This window comes from Amblyomma mixtum, chromosome 10, assembly GCF_055824585.1.
Source record: "Amblyomma mixtum isolate Tamu chromosome 10, ASM5582458v1, whole genome shotgun sequence".
Classification (NCBI taxonomy): Eukaryota; Metazoa; Arthropoda; class Arachnida; order Ixodida; family Ixodidae; genus Amblyomma; species Amblyomma mixtum.
Window position 1 is genome coordinate 21,051,703 of NC_143021.1, and position 16,446 is coordinate 21,068,148.

General features: G+C 45.4%; 1 protein-coding gene across 1 annotated transcript in view; it reads right to left on the bottom strand.

Moving 5' to 3' along the window:
• The window catches only part of LOC149325315 (sodium-coupled monocarboxylate transporter 2-like), an 85,949-nt gene that overhangs the window by 27,073 nt on the left and 42,430 nt on the right, over nucleotides 1-16,446 (bottom strand). Inside the window, exons 9-10 of the mRNA XM_089563516.1 lie at nucleotides 15,418-15,527; nucleotides 14,519-14,586 (exon numbers count right to left, since the gene is read on the bottom strand). Coding sequence (XP_089419642.1) covers nucleotides 14,519-14,586; nucleotides 15,418-15,527 — 178 coding nt within the window. The remainder of the gene's footprint in view (nucleotides 1-14,518; nucleotides 14,587-15,417; nucleotides 15,528-16,446) is intronic.

The window sequence follows — 16,446 nt, forward strand, 5'->3', positions numbered from 1 at the left end:
CGGCGCGGGCTTGGAGACCGGCCCCGCAGTCCATCTGAGAAAGCCTGGCGGCTGGGCGACGTGACGCGTGCGGGAGACGGAGATCGGGGTCGGCGGTTAGAGGTGGTGTCATGGGCAGCAAGGTACTCCTCTATTTCGTGGGGTCGCTCACCGAAACGGGGACAAGGAGCGTCACGTGGGAAACCCCGGAGGCCGATTTCACGGTATGGGCAACGGCGATACAGGTGGCCGGCTTCCCCGCAATGGTAACAGAGCGGCTGCTGATCAGAAGTGTGCCAAACAGTCGCCTTCCGGGCCGGTGGACGCATGGCAGGTCCTCGCTGAGGCCGTTGGTAGAATGACGGTGGCGGAGCGGTGGGCGGCGGCGGGTGGTACGGCAAGCGTTGCACAGGTGGCAACTCGGAACGGAGGGCCGCGGCGTAGCTCATGGGGCGTGGCTCCGGCATGACTGGAGGAGGCGGTGAAAATGCTTGACGAATCTCGTCGCGCACAACCTCGGTAAGAGCCGCAGCCGTCGGGTCAGACGAGGCAAGGGTCAGTTTCTGCAGCTCTTCACGGACCACAGCGCGTATGAGCTCACGCAGCGACGCATTGTCGCTGGACACGCTGAAAGAAGCCGCACTGGCGCTTGGCTCTCCGCACAAGGAGTCATTTCGGCGGCAGCGTTGATGCAAGGCCCGCTCAATGGCGGTCGCCTCTTTGATGAAGTCGGCTACCGTCTGCGGGGGATTCCGGACCAAACCAGCGAAGAGTTGGTCCTTCACACCTTGCATCAGGTGGCGGAGCTTCGCGGATTCCGCCATATCTGGGTCAGCGCGCCGGCAAAGACGGGTCACGTCCTCGGCGAACATGGCAACGGTCTCATTAGGCTTTTGGACGCGAGCGTCCAGGAGGCGCCGCGCACGATCCCGGCGGTCCGTGCTAGCAAAGGTGTCCCGGACCTGCTGGCGGAAGGTATCCCAGCTTTGGAAATCGGCCTCCCTGTTCTCGAACCAAATCTTGGCTCCGTCTTCGAGGGCGAAATACACGTTCCGCAGCTTCTGCGCAGGGCTCCATTGGTTGAAATCGGCAACCCGCTCAAACTGGTGAAGCTAGTCTTCAACGTCTTCGAAAGTGACGCCATGGAAGCTGGCTGGCACGCGGGGTTGCTGGAGCGTCGAATGTGAAGCGCTAGCCTGAGCCATGGTGGTATGCTCACCAGGTCGATGAGTGCGTGCCTCTTTTGAGAGGAGACCAAACTCTGGGACCAGTCCCAGGAGGCGGCGGCTGCTGCGGTGAACGGGCGTGCAGACAAGGGGTAGCTGGTCGGGACTCGATGAGCGGCTGCCTGAAGAGGTGTTGGACATGGGACGTCGAGCCCGCACCTCCACCAGTGTCACGTAGCAGTTGGTACAGGTAGCGCCGCGTCCAGACGGCAGAGGAACGCCAACACCGAGATGATGCCAGCGCACACCGAGACGGCCAGGATGGAACGTCGAGCTTCGTCTTCTTCAGCAGCGAACCGCGGGGCGCACGAGCTGCGTGCCGAACAGCCGCCGAGCGGCTATTGTTGTAGACGCGGCAATATTCAGTAATATTCTAAATCGAGCAACAGCACAAAATAAATACAATCAAAAACCCGTGTGCCCCTTGGTTTCTGTAGCTGTTGGCTTCTCTCAAATATATATATATATATATATATATATAGGTTGCGAAAGCGTGAAGTACTAGACTGCTTATAACAATATATAGCGAAGTATACGCTTCGTTAAAGGAAACATATTTATTCAACTCGACGTTTCGATCGGAAGACCGATCTTCTTCAGGAGTGATTTTACATTGTTAATGCATCCCCTTTTATAGGGGCGGGCACAGAACAGGTAAGTGGGAAACAGAAAGCACATAGCAGAAAAATACGCATAAAAAAAACGCATAAAAATTATTAGAGGCAGTGCGATCCACACACACACACACACAAAAAAAAAGAGTGCGAGGAACAGGTACTCAGTCAGAAAATACAATGTCCAGATGTGGCCTCTGCTTTGTTAAGCACCACAGGCTTGCTTATTGACAGTCGTGTCCAGCTGGGAGGTGCTCGACAGGTGCGTGGCCGTGCAACAATTTTCGTAGAAAAATGCGAAAACTTGTTCCTTCTCCTGGCCGCGAGAGCAAAAAAAAAATAAAATATGACCCTCCAACAGAGAGAGCAGACAACAAAAAAAAGAAAAAGAAGAAAAGAAAATGAAAAGAGCAAGGAAGAAATCTCGAAAAAAAAGTGAAATAGGTAAAAGAAAACCTTTAAAGTAGTGCTTTTTCTTCGCACCCAGCAATAGTGCACCCACCCCTGGTTGAGGGGAAGTAGTGGAAGGAATGTAAAAAAAATATATATAAAAAATATAAAAAATGTGAGCTTACATAGTAAAATTAAAAAGGAAAAAAATAAATAAAAAAGAAATTGTGTGGCATTCGCGTAACCACAAGGTGAGCACACCCGGGGCGGGTGGGGAGGGGGGGAACGGCACAGGTGTGTGCCGTTCAACAACAACTCATATTATCTCATATAGTTCAACAACTCATATTATCTTCAAACTAGCGGTACAGCTATGGGCACAAAAATGGCTCCAAATTACGCCAACATATTTATGAACAAAATTGAATCAGACTTTCTGTCCTCATATCCAACAAAACCAGTTTTTACAAACGCTTTCTGGATGGCATATTCATAGTTTGGACAGAAACCGAGGACGAACTCATCCATCTTATCGCCGCATTTAACAAAATCCATCCCAATATCTCTTTCACACACACCTACTCAACCAATAAAATTAACTTCCTGGATGTTCTGGTTCGAGTAGAAGGAAGTACATTAATCACTAGTGTCTATAAAAAACCCACAGAGAGACAACAGTATCTTCATTTCAACAGCTGCCACCCACGCCACAGCAAAACTTCAATCCCATACTCAAAGGCCATTAGATTCAAACGAATTTGCTCACGATCGGAAGATTTTCACGAAAATGCTAATCGCATGCGGGACACTCTAAAAAAACAACATTACCCATCTTCTATAATCAACGATGCCATTAAAAAGGCAGAAGCAACTAATATTAATCATGTCATTAAGGAATCTCAGCCATCATCACAGCGCTGTAATCTCATACTAACCTTCACAAATAAGCTCCCGAATATTAACAACATCCTAAAAAACACTTTAACATCATAGAACAGAGTGACCGTCTTTCAAATATTTTCACAACGGTCCCCCAAGTAACATATAGGAGACCAAAAAATCTGCAAAACCATGTTGTCCATTCGACAGTCAATAAACCGAGAGCTGTAGGTTGCACACCATGCAAAAAAAGGCGATGTCAAGTCTGCAAACACATGGAAACCACGGCACTGGCTAAAAGCTCCCATTCAAATTTCAAGCATTCTATCCGGGAAGACCTGAATTGCGATTCCAGCAACGTGGTTTACATGCTCGAGTGTGGCGACTGTCAAATGCAATACATAGGCCAAACAGACAATTCCTTCCGTTTCAGATTTAATAACCACCGCTCACATACCCAATCCCTCCCCAACCTCCCTCTTTCGAAACACCTCCGCGAGAAAAGTCACGAGTTTGACAAACTTAAAGTAACAATACTGCACAGTGGCTTCAAAAACACTCGTGAGCGCGAGCAACGAGAATCATACTTTATTTTTAAATTTAACGCAGTGCAAAATGGCATTAATGAAACTTACGGCACCCTCACCTCTCTTCCGAGGTCAGGGGCCTACGAAATTAAACAAAGCAGCACTGACTAAGTCGTCTGAGGTCATACCCCTTTCTGCATGCCACACCTGTGCCACACCTGTGCCGTTCCCCCCCTTCTCCCCCCCCCCCCCCCGGGTGTGCTCACCTTGTGGTCACGCGAATGCCACACAATTTCTTTTTTATTTATTTTTTCCTTTTTAATTTTACTATGTAAGCTTACATTTTTTATATTTTTTATATATATTTTTTTTACATTCCTTCCAATACTTCCCCTCAACCAGGGGTGGGTGCACTATTGCTGGGTGCGAAGAAAAAGCACTACTTTAAAGGTTTTCTTTTACCTATTTCACTTTTTTTTCGAGATTTTTTCCTTGCTCTTTTCATTTTCTTTTCTTTTTCTTTTTCTTTTTTTGTTGTTGTCTGCTCTCTCTGTTGGAGGGTTATATTTTATATTTTTTTTGCTCTCACGGCCAGGAGAAGGAACAAGTTTTCGCATTTTTCTACGAAAGTTGTTGCACGGCCACGCAACTGTCGAGCACCTCCCAGCTGGACACGACTGTCAATAAGCAAGCCTGTGGTGCTTAACAAAGCAGAGGTCATATCTGGACATTGTATTTTCTGACTGAGTACCTGTTCCTCGCACTCTTTTTTTTGTGTGTGTGGGTCGCACTGCCTCTAATAATTTTTTATGCGTTTTTTTTATGCGTATTTTTCTGATATGTCCTTTGTGTTTCCCACTTTCCTGTTCTGTGCCCGCCCCTATAAAAGGGGATGCATTAACAATGTAAAATCACTCCTGAAGAAGATCGGTCTTCCGATCGAAACGTCGAGTTGAATAAATATGTTTCCTTTAACGAAGCGTATACTTCGCTATATATTCTAAAAAGCAGTCTACTACTTCACGCTTTCGCAACCTATTTTCTTCAATGGCTGCCATTAACGCTTCAAGGAAAGTTTTCTGGAAATTCCCACTCCACGCACCAACATGGGCCTTAATTGGAGATTCGCAGACGAAGCATCTGTACAACCATTTCGACGCTTCAAGCTTGTGCGCCCCGGCCTTCATTTCGCAACCCGGAGTCGGCATCAACGATGTGAGAAACCTGCTGGACTTGGTGCCTCCCAGCGTCACCGGACTGATCCTTCATGTGGGTACGAACGACATGTACGCTTCAAGCACGGACACAGTCCTTAGCCACTATGAGGAGGCCCTAAAGTTTATCCGCAACGCACGGCTTAAAATCGAGGTGGTGTATGCCACATTAGTATTACCCCGGGCCCCTAACCGCCGACGAGGTTCCGGAAATAGATGTACAGAGGAGAAATTCAATGAACGAGCCATTGAGTTCAACTGTAGACTGGTCCAACTGCGCGCCAAAACCCAAAACGTGTTCTACATCCACCACTCCCTGGAGGCCTTCCCCGCGACCAGAGTCCTAGCCGCTGACGGGGTGCATCAAAGTTTTGGAGGCGTTTCGGTGCTCACCTGGAATATTTACAACCTTCTCCTCACTGCCAGACGACACTGCTTGGTCCCATGGCAGGATCACCTCACTTCCTCAGAGAAGATCCTCCCGTCCACCATGGAGCACAGCACCCGCATAGCTTCGAGCTATTTTGAGGTCTCAAGCAGAACAAATCATCACTCCAGTGGCCCTGCAGGGCCAGATTTCCCGACCATCGGTGAAGCAGATAATCTCCTCAAGCAAAGACAGACACCTGGTTTGCAAGGCTTCCGTCAGAAGATTCCTCCGAAAAATTCCTCACGGAGTCTGCCGCGAAGAACTTCAGCTGACGCCAGGCCCCCGAGGGCAGCTTTGCTACCAACCCCAACACAGACAGCCCCAGAGTGTACGGTGTCTTCATTCAAAGCCGCCAAACCAAGCAGAGTTGCGGCGCGAGACCCCACACCCGAGAACCAGAGCTCAACAGCAAATGCCCCGTCCCCACTACCGGCACCCATTGTACAGGCCGAGGCGTCACCGGATGCCACACCAACGAGCCCCGGATCACGGATGGCCTCCACCTCAGCACCAACAACACCGGCTTCTGGATCCCGCCAAGCTTCCGTCATCATCCAGGACTTCGGGAATGACGCCACCACGCCGAAACAAAGGTATCACCTCAGACGACGCTGTGGCTCAGCCCAACGGCTAAAGTTTAAACAATACTGACGGGCCGACCAAGCTCACGTGCCCACCAGCTCTCCCCCTACTTGTGCCACACGCTCTCGGAATTTTTTAAAGCTAAGAAAAATTATTGACAAACGAATCAAGCACCAGCTCCACGTAAAATCCCTTCAAATATACCTTAAATCAAAAACTGTGCCGAAAGGACTTTTTGTATCTTTAACCCCATCCATTAGCAACCTTTCGGAATCCCATCGCCTAGCATGGAGCACAGAACTACTTAAAGCATCCATAAACCTTTTAAAAATAACAATTGAGCACTTCAAAAAGACGTTGGCATCACTAACACTAGAGGAGAGGCGGGCGCGTCAAAGCATGATACTCTCAACATCCGAGGTAAATGAGCTTGAGGTCTTCAAGTCTAACAAAACTCAGCAAATTTGGACGAAAAAACTTACTAAATTTCCCCGTGATGGCATCCTTGTCGAGGATTGTATAGAGCTCACAATGCCATTACAACTAGCAAGCCACATACCCACACCCGACAATTACAAGGAAACCGTAAACCAACATCCAACCACATTAGACCGAACACCCGAAGAGCCACACCTTCCGGACAATATAATTAACCTGTCAAGCTCACAGCTCACTCCTGAGGAAAAGTCACTGCTGTCGCGTGGCCTAAAATTCTGTCCAAGCCATAGCAAGTATAACGAGTTCAAGTTACTACAGGATCTAGATAACTTTTCGCGAACTCTCAGATTACGGGAATATTTCTTCGACAAACCGAACACAAATAATGTGCGGTACCCCCAATCTCAGGAACAGTGGACACCCAAAACTGGTAGGGACAAACATCTAGACCTATATATAAAAGCGGTACAAAGGGAGATTCTTCAAGCTTTTGGGACACGAAAATCTGGGCCACCTAACCTCACAAAAAAAAGAGCGTAACGCCTTAGGCTCACTTAGCAAACGAACCGACATTGTCATTAAGCCCGCCGACAACGGTGGAGGCATAGTTATTTTATACACAGATAACTACATTCAGGAGGGCAACCGCCAGCTCAACAACCCAAAATTCTATACTAAACTCCCATCAGACCCGACCGCTAAGCAAAAGAACATCGTAGAGCAAACTATAAAAAAAACTAACAGATGAAGGTGAATTACCACCGCGAGTAGGTAAAGCGCTCACGCCAAGAAATTCCTCCGCGGGGCGCTTCTACATGCTTCCGAAATTACACAAACAGAATCATCCAGGGAGACCGATTGTTTCTGGTATTGGCACAATAACCGAACCGATCTCAGAGTATATCGATTCGCTCATCAAACATATACCTCCGAAACATCCATCTTACATACGCGACACTAATCACTTCCTGAAAGAATTATCGAATGTCACCTTCCCTCAAGGCGCTTTCCTAGTTAGCCTTGATGTGGTATCACTTTACGATTACATCCCACATGACGAAGGAATTCAGGCAATGGTTGGATCATATAAAGAATACAAAATTCTAGACACCCCTAGTCCAAGTGCCGTCGAGACACTTGCAAATTTGGTCCTTAAACTTAACACCTTTGAGTTCAACTACTCATATTATCTTCAAACTAGCGGTACAGCTATGGGCACAAAAATGGCTCCAAATTACGCCAACATATTTATGAACAAAATTGAATCAGACTTTCTGTCCTCATATCCAACAAAACCAGCTTTTTGCAAACGCTTTCTGGATGACATATTCATAGCTTGGACAGAAACTGAGGACGAACTCATCCATTTTATCGCCGCATTCAACAAAATCCATCCCAATATCTCTTTCACACACACCTACTCAACCAATAAAATTAACTTCCTGGATGTTCTGGTTCGAGTAGAAGGAAGTACATTAATCACTAGTGTCTATAAAAAACCCACAGACAGACAACAGTATCTTCATTTCAACAGCTGCCACCCACGCCACTGCAAAACTTCAATCCCATACTCACAGGCCATCAGATTCAAACGAATTTGCTCACGATCGGAAGATTTTCACGAAAATGCTAATCGCATGCGGGACACTCTAAAAAAACAACATTACCCATCTTCTATAATCAACGATGCCATTAAAAAGGCAGAAGCAACTAATATTAATCATGTCATTAAGGAATCTCAGCCATCATCACAGCGCTGTAATCTCATACTAACCTTCACAAATAAGCTCCCGAATATTAACAACATCCTAAAAAAACACTTTAATATCATAGGACAGAGTGGCCGTCTTTCAAATATTTTCACAACGGTCCCCCAAGTAACATATAGGAGACCAAAAAATCTGCAAAACCATGTTGTCCATTCGACAGTCAATAAACCGAGAGCTGTAGGTTGCACACCATGCAAAAAAAGCCGATGTCAAGTCTGCAAACACATGGAAACCACGGCACTGGCTAAAAGCACACATTCAAATTTCAAGCATTCTATCCGGGAAGACCTGAATTGCGATTCCAGCAACGTGGTTTACATGCTCGAGTGTGGCGACTGTCGAATGCAATACATAGGCCAAAGAGACAATTCCTTCCGTTTCAGATTTAATAACCACCGCTCACATACCCAATCCCTCCCCAACCTCCCTCTTTCTTTCGAAACACCTCCGCGAGAAAAGTCATGAGTTTGACAAACTTAAAGTAACAATACTACAGAGTGGCTTCAAAAACACTCGTGAGCGCGAGCAACGAGAATCATATTTTATTTTTAAATTTACACATTGCAAAATGGCATTAATGAAACTTACGGCACCCTCACCTCTCTTCCGAGTTCAGGGGCCTACGAAATTAAACAAAGCAGCACTGAATAAGTCGTCTGAGGTCATACCCCTTTCTGCATGCCACACCTGTGCCACACCTGTGCCGTTCCCCCCCTTCCCCCTCCCCCGGGTGTGCTCACCTTGTGGTCACGCGAATGCCACACAATTTCTTTTTGATTTATCTTTTTCCTTTTTAATTTTACTATGTAAGCTCACATTTTTTATATTTTTTATATATATATATATTTTTTACATTCCTTCCAATACTTCCCCTCAACCAGGGGTGGGTGCCCTATTGCTGGGTGCGAAGAAAAAGCACTACTTTAAAGGTTTTCTTTTACCTATTTCACTTTTTTTCGAGATTTCTTCCTTGCTGTTTTCATTTTCTTTTCTTTTTCTTTTTCTTTTTTTTGTTGTCTGCTCTCTCTGTTGGAGGGTCATATTTTATATTTTTTTGCTCTCGCGGCCAGGAGAAGGAACAAGTTTTCGCATTTTTCTACGAAAGTTGTTGCACGGCCACGCACCTGTCGAGCACCTCCCAGCTGGACACGACTGTCAATAAGCAAGCCTGTGGTGCTTAACAAAGCAGAGGCCGTATCTGGACGTTGTATTTTCTGACTGAGTACCCGCTCCTCGCACTCTTTTTTTTTGTGTGTGTGTGTGGGTCGCACTGCCTCTAATAATTTTTATGCGTTTTTTTATGCGTAGTTTTCTGCTATGTGCTTTGTATTTCCCACTTACCTGTTCTGTGCCCGCCCCTATAAAATGGGATGCACTCCTGAAGAAGAGCGGTCTTCCGATCGAATCGTCGAGTTGAATAAATATGATTCCTTTAACGAAGCGTATACTTCGCTATCTATATATATATATATATATATATATAGAAGAAGGGGTCACAACCTTGCAATTATCTTAATTTAATACCGACAGTTTCGGACGGAGGACCGTCCTTCCTCAGGGTATACACAAGAATGAACACAATTTCTCATTTTCTACGCAGCGTGCGCAAAGGGTGAGGTGAAACCACTCTCTCTCCCGTTAGTGGAAAGGGACGCAAAGTCAGTATAAGACGCAAGTGCTCCAGTCCATTTAGGGGGAAGAGGGTGACGGTTGCGAAGGACAGGGAAGGGGAAAAACATATATGCACAAAAATAAAAATAAAGGAAGCAAAAGTAACATTAAAAAATTAAAATAAATATAGGAAGGCAACGGTGGAGGCTTGGGTAACAAAGCTATAGAAATAGATAGGGAGGGAACTAGTTGCTTCTCAGAAGGAATGTTTCGAGAGGAGCTCCCTTCGGTGTGGGTGGTGAACCCAGCAGAATTAACACAAACAATATTCTAACAAGGAAAGTACAAAGCAAAACCACAAATAAAACAAAAAAAGGAACACAAAAAGAAGAAACAAAACAAGCGCACGCATGCATGTGTACAGTGTATAACATCACAGAACGGACCGCTCCCCAGCGGTGCAGGTGTTTTGGACCGTTGTAACGTGAGTTACGAGTCAGCCACAACATTTAGAGCTGTTTAAGACAAGCCCGTTATCGCCACGGCGGAAGCGCGGCGCCGCGGTCGAGGGAGGCAGGGCGGCCGGCCAGACGCCGTGCGGGAACCCGATCCCGCAGCCGAGTGCCGCGGCGTCCGACCCACAGTAGGCCATTCCCTTCGTGCTTTTCGTCGCGAAGCCATTCGAGCACAGACTGGTTTTTCAAAAGAAGGGGCCGAAAGGACGGGTGAGAAGGAACCTAAAGAGTAAATACGTTCAGAGAAAAAAAAAATTAAGAAAAGTAAGAATGGGGACGTGGGACCCCGCAGAGTGCAGGCTTCATGGAAGAGGAGGGATTCCAGACGTTCAAATTGTTCTAGCTAGTTAGGCTTTTGAGGAAGGTAAAACTGCCCAAGTTTTCATTAACTCCATGTGTTAGTGTCCGAAATTTGTGTATGAAATACGACTCTCTTTGTTCTCTTTGGCGACTTGTTTGGAAACCCGATTGGAGAAGGATGACGTGAATGTTTTCGAATGCATGCTGGGGCAGGCACAGGTGCTTAGAAAAAGGAAGATTTGGCAGCGCGTGAGTATGGGCCTTGTGGTTGTTAAAACGCAACCTGAACGGTGTTTCCGTTTGACCGATGTATTCCATGCCACACACACTGCAGTGTAGCATATACACTACGTTCGCGCTGTCGCAATTCAGGGTTTCCCTAATCCTGAAGGTGAAATCGGAGAATGTTCCTTTAGCGATGGTTGTAGTCTGCATATGACTGCAAACCTTGCAACGTGGCTTACGGCACGGTTGACATCCAGGACTCGGGTTGGAGTTGGGCGTTGTTTTGGACTTAACTAAAATGTCCCTCAGGTTCCTACTGCGCCGGTATACTGCTCTTGGTGGTTGTTTAAAAATGAGAGACAAGTGACTGCTTTGCTGGATAATATTAAAATGTTTTGATAGGATACTATTAACACGTGGAATGTTAGATGAATTTTTTAATGAATTAACACGTGGAATGAATTTTTTTTAATTTCTTTTTCTCTGAACGTATTTACTCTTTAGGTTCCTTCTCACCCGTCCTTTCGGCCCCTTCTTTTGAAAAACCAGTCTGTGCTCGAATGGCTTCGCGACGAAAAGCACGAAGGGAATGGCCTACTGTGGGTCGGACGCCGCGGCACTCGGCTGCGGGATCGGGTTCCCGCACGGCGTCTGGCCGGCCGCCCTGCCTCCCTCGACCGCGGCGCCGCGCTTCCGCCGTGGCGATAACGGGCTTGTCTTAAACAGCTCTAAATGTTGTGGCTGACTCGTAACTCACGTTACAACGATCCAAAACACCTGCACCGCTGGGGAGCGGTCCGTTCTGTGATGTTATACACTGTACACATGCATGCGTGCGCTTGTTTTGTTTCTTCTTTTTGTGTTTCTTTTTTTGTTTTATTTGTGGTTTTGCTTTGTACTTTCCTTGTTAGAATATTGTTTGTGTTAATTCTGCTGGGTTCACCACCCACACCGAAGGGAGCTTCTCTCGAAACATTCCTTCTGAGAAGCAACTAGTTCCCTCCCTATCTATTTCTATAGCTTTGTTACCCAAGCCTCCGCCGTTGCCTTCCTATATTTATTTTTATTTTTTAATGTTACTTTTGCTTCCTTTATTTTTATTTTTGTGCATATATGTTTTTCCCCTTCCCTGTCCTTCGCAACCGTCACCCTCTTCCCCCTAAATGGACTGGAGCACTTGCGTCTTATACTGACTTTGCGTCCCTTTCCACTAACGGGAGAGAGAGTGGTTCCACCTCACCCTTTGCGCACGCTGCGTAGAAAATGAGAAATTGTGTTCATTCTTGTGTATACCCTGAGGAAGGACGGTCCTCTGTCCGAAACTGTCGGTATTAAATTAAGATAATTGCAAGGTTGTGACCCCTTCTTCTACAAGTCTTCCTGGCCCATTGAACGACAAGACCTCCTGCAACTACTATATATATATATATATATATATATATATATATATATATATATATATATATATATATATATATATATATATATATATATATATATACATAACACCTGTCTGGTTTAAGTGATCAATAGTGTAGCCACCCTGTTTAAATATCACCTTTGCGACAAGCTATTAGCCAGGACGAATGCCACTCTCCACATCGCTGTTCCTATGGGCGACCCTTGCCACGCTTGTAATCGCAGGGTTTACAGACATCGCCTGTGAAACGGAGAGGACCGCTCCCATATCGTGCAATCAGGTTAGAATATGGTAATTTTTTTGTTAATATCACCACCGGGAGTCTTTTGGCAAGGATATATTCATTGCCGGGAAGAAAGTACGGTCAATAAAATTCAGTAGTTCTTCCAGCTAGGATTTCATAATTTTCATTTCTCTTCTTTCAGCGATTGTAAGGAAACCTTGATGTTCCCCAGCCACAGCCTTATAAGTATTGCAGTTCGAGGTGATGTAAAAGGCGCAACAGTCGTTATTTGTGGGGCTGCAAAGCAATAGGTGTGGATCGGCATTTCAGTTGTGCAATTATATAACAGCGAACAAACAACAACCATAAACATTTAGCTTCCAGTAGCTTGTAATCAACTGAATATATCATGCAGCTGTTTTTGTTCCCAGCAAACTTTTCTTGAGGTCAGTATTGTGGGTGAGTAAAGAGAATCTTCGTTCCTGCTCATGAATTTCGACTGTCAGGGAGCCTCTACTAAGTCGATATCTCTCTTTATGCTATCCACATGTCCTTATCCTTCAAGAGGAGTTGAAAACCCTGTGCTGTTGTCTGGCTCTACTGTCTTGGCACTTTTACCCGACGCCCCCTGCAGCAGGCTTCCTATATAATTTAGCCATCGGTCAATCATTTCTGACCATGCCAATTATATTACTTTTCTGCTCGCATGTCTTACAACAAACTTGTAAACATCGTCCACTCCGTAGATTTCATATATAAAATTTGTGGTAGGAACGGCATGTCAAGTTTTACTTAACATGGCGATTATATATAATACCACACATGTAGTGTGCTTTATTGCAAAGTGGTGCTTAAGGATTAGAATATGCAATCTGTAAAGGTTTCTAAAGTCTGAAGTCATACAGTCACTGATGTCGTTGTTTACAAATGTAACCAGAATTCATACAATGAGAGAAAAAATGTTAGGTACGGAGTTGACTGCGTATAAAATGTTGCGTATAAGCTCTGATAATTTCAAGTGGTATTCATACTACGTCTTTTAAGAGTGTGCCTGGAGACTGAGGCGGACGTGTCGTTTATTCGCTGGTCAAAGAAGCGGTAGATTTGTTGTCACTTTCTCGATGTTCTGTGACATTTACTACCGGCTGCTCTAATGCGGCTGCTCTACCAGCTGCTAGAAAGGAAACATGCGAAAAGTTATTCTTTGATCAAATTATTTTTTCTGGTTATCATTAGCTTTGAATTTTGCAGCTAAATTCTGCAGCAGTTTTTCTATCCTATTTAAATAGAGGATGATTGAGGATCATTCAGTATTTTAAAACTATTTTTTCTATATACGAATTCTTCGCACCCTTGAAAGCTTTTGTATTGGGTACTAATGGTATCAGAAATGTCAATGTGCTCTTTGTACGATGTTTTAATCGTGGATTTATTCGACTTCAAACAGCTGGCTGCTTTTACATTGAAGTGACCACACCACGTGCACGTAAAAGCTGAGCGAAAGATTGAAATACATTTTCTGCCACAAACACTAGTTATCATAGATGTGTATACTTGAACTTGATTGTGAGGTGCTCAAAAAAGCACTACTCTTTTCTGTATGGGCCTAAGGCAAACTGAGTAAGTGGGGTTCCTTCAGAAGCTGCAGATTGGCTCTGGCAGAGGTCTTGTGGGGACCCGCACAATAATTGCCATCATCTCGTGTTTCATCAATGACAGCTGACACTGCACGCCACACACTAAGTTTTACCTTTCTTTTTTGAAATGCTGCTGCCTCACTCGGGATTCCGTCTCGCAACTTCGTGATTAGACACCGAACGCTCTAGCCGCTCAGCCGCCCTGGACGGCTGGTCTTCATAGAAACATGGGTAGATAGGAACCTATTTCCTTTGATGTGGAAATATTCCTCATAATGGCAATCACAGTGTTCAGCAAAGAAGTTGGCATTGAAGAAAACATAGCTTGCTGTTAACCCTTGTTAAGGGTGACTAATATTTAGAAGGTTATGTGGTCCTTGAATACCACATAGGCCGTACCAGAAGCGCATAAAACGGTCGTATCGCTGAGCTTTTCACGTATATCATTGAACTGGTGTGGCGAGTAACGACGGTGCGCTGAATGTTGGGCTATAATTGTAGACACAATGTTAGGCCGGAGAATATCACGTTGTGCTTACCCTGGTCACTGATCCCAGGTATACGCATAATGTGCTGTAGATTGTCATTGTTACTCCAAAGAATAACGCTGCGAATAAAACGAAGGCAGTGCTTTTAGAAACGCCCTTTTGGGCACGAGGACAAACGGGGAGCTATAATGTTGTTATGTTGTTGAGGACTCTTTCTAGTTACACTACTTTCGATGGTTTTCTTATAAATATTCTATGCACAAAATAAGACTTTTAAATAACAGCTTAGAAAGAGAAACAGTAAAGAAATAATTTTAAAAGATGCAGACTCGATATATATTCTCTTTGGACCGACGTAAGCACTCATTTACATACAAAACACTGTGTACTTTATATCCATGACGGCACTCTGCGTGTAAACTCGTTAAGTATTAGAGGAAAGCTCTTCCCATTGTCTGGTCACTCTAGGAATATCGTGCTGTACTACACAGAATAAGAGCTGCGTCAGCATGACAAGGAGCCAAGGACCGCTGGAGCCGAAGAGTCCTCCTCTAGTTTACCCGGTTACCTATAGGTGTGTACAAAGTGCCAGCCATGTTCCAGCGCTTATATACTGAGTGCTCCGGTATATGAGGCGCTTTACGGCATGTGATTCTTTCACCAGGCGATATTGCTGTGTACAGCCTTGACTTGAATAAGCAGATATGCCACCTACACAGTGTTCTGCGAGATTTATTGGGCGTTAACCTCAAGCTGAAAGGCAAGAAATGCTGCATCAGCTTCAGTGAGCTAGTGTACCACGGACAAAATTGGCTGAGTCAGGATTCCACTCAAAGTACCTCCCAATTTCGTAGCAATTCGGACCTGTAAGTCAATGTCTTTTGAGGTGATAAATAATGTTGCAGTCTACTAGTTTATTTGCCGCAAATGGCAAATAATGTTTTTCTTACCGGTGCCACGTGTAATCCACAGAACATGTTGGTCGGCCTTCTTATACCGCGGTGAAATCACATCGACGTATAAGATGGTGGCTTGGGAGTTAATTATAGATGAAATGGTGCTGGGAGAGAGAAAAAAATAAGGCTGTAATCCTGAAAGCTAGACATGCACTTTAAGATACACCGCCTATTTATTTGAACGAGAGAATAGAAGTACAGCTTTCTTGGTCAATACTTTTACTGCAAAAGAACTACTCCAGACGAAGCAACTCCGATAAAGAATCTCTTCTTGTGGTTCTTGTCTTGTGACCTTGAAGTGCCATCACAACCTGCCGACCGGATTGCGAGCAATCTAGCCACCCTGGCAAGTCACAGTTAAATTATTGATTGGCTTGGTTTGGTATTAGTTTTTGTGCTTTAACTTCCCCTCAGGCCACTCAGGCTATGAGAGACGCCGTAGTGAAGGACTCCGGAAATTTCGACCACATGGGGCTCTTTAACGTGCACTGACATCGCACAATACACGGGCCTCTAGAATTTCGCCTCCATGGAAATTCAACCGCTGCGGCCGGGATCGATCCTGCATCTCTTGGGTAAGCAGCCGAGCACCATAACCACTTACGAGTGGTTGCTCGGGAAAAGCAACATGGGCCACACAATCCCTACCAGTGGGTGTGACACAAACAGCCACCTCCCAGTGCAGTAAGGCACCACTTAACTGCTGCGCCACTGCGCTGTTAGTGGTATGAGGACATGCCGCGATCTTTGAATGCATAGTGGAGAATGAGCAAGTCTGCATATATGGGGCGTTACCCCACTAAAGGCCTGAAGACAGAGCTTAAGTGTCACCTGCTTTCGCACGTGTATTCGGTTTAACTACTTTAAACCCCTGCCACTTTTCAATCGCGATATGACTGTGAATATTGTGAGGCACTGTTATCAACAATATTGATGGTAAGGGTCGGACCTTCTGATGCGTAGCATAACCTTGCTTTTAAAGTTGGTCCTGCGCTCGTACCGAGTTCTTAAGAATGCCATTGA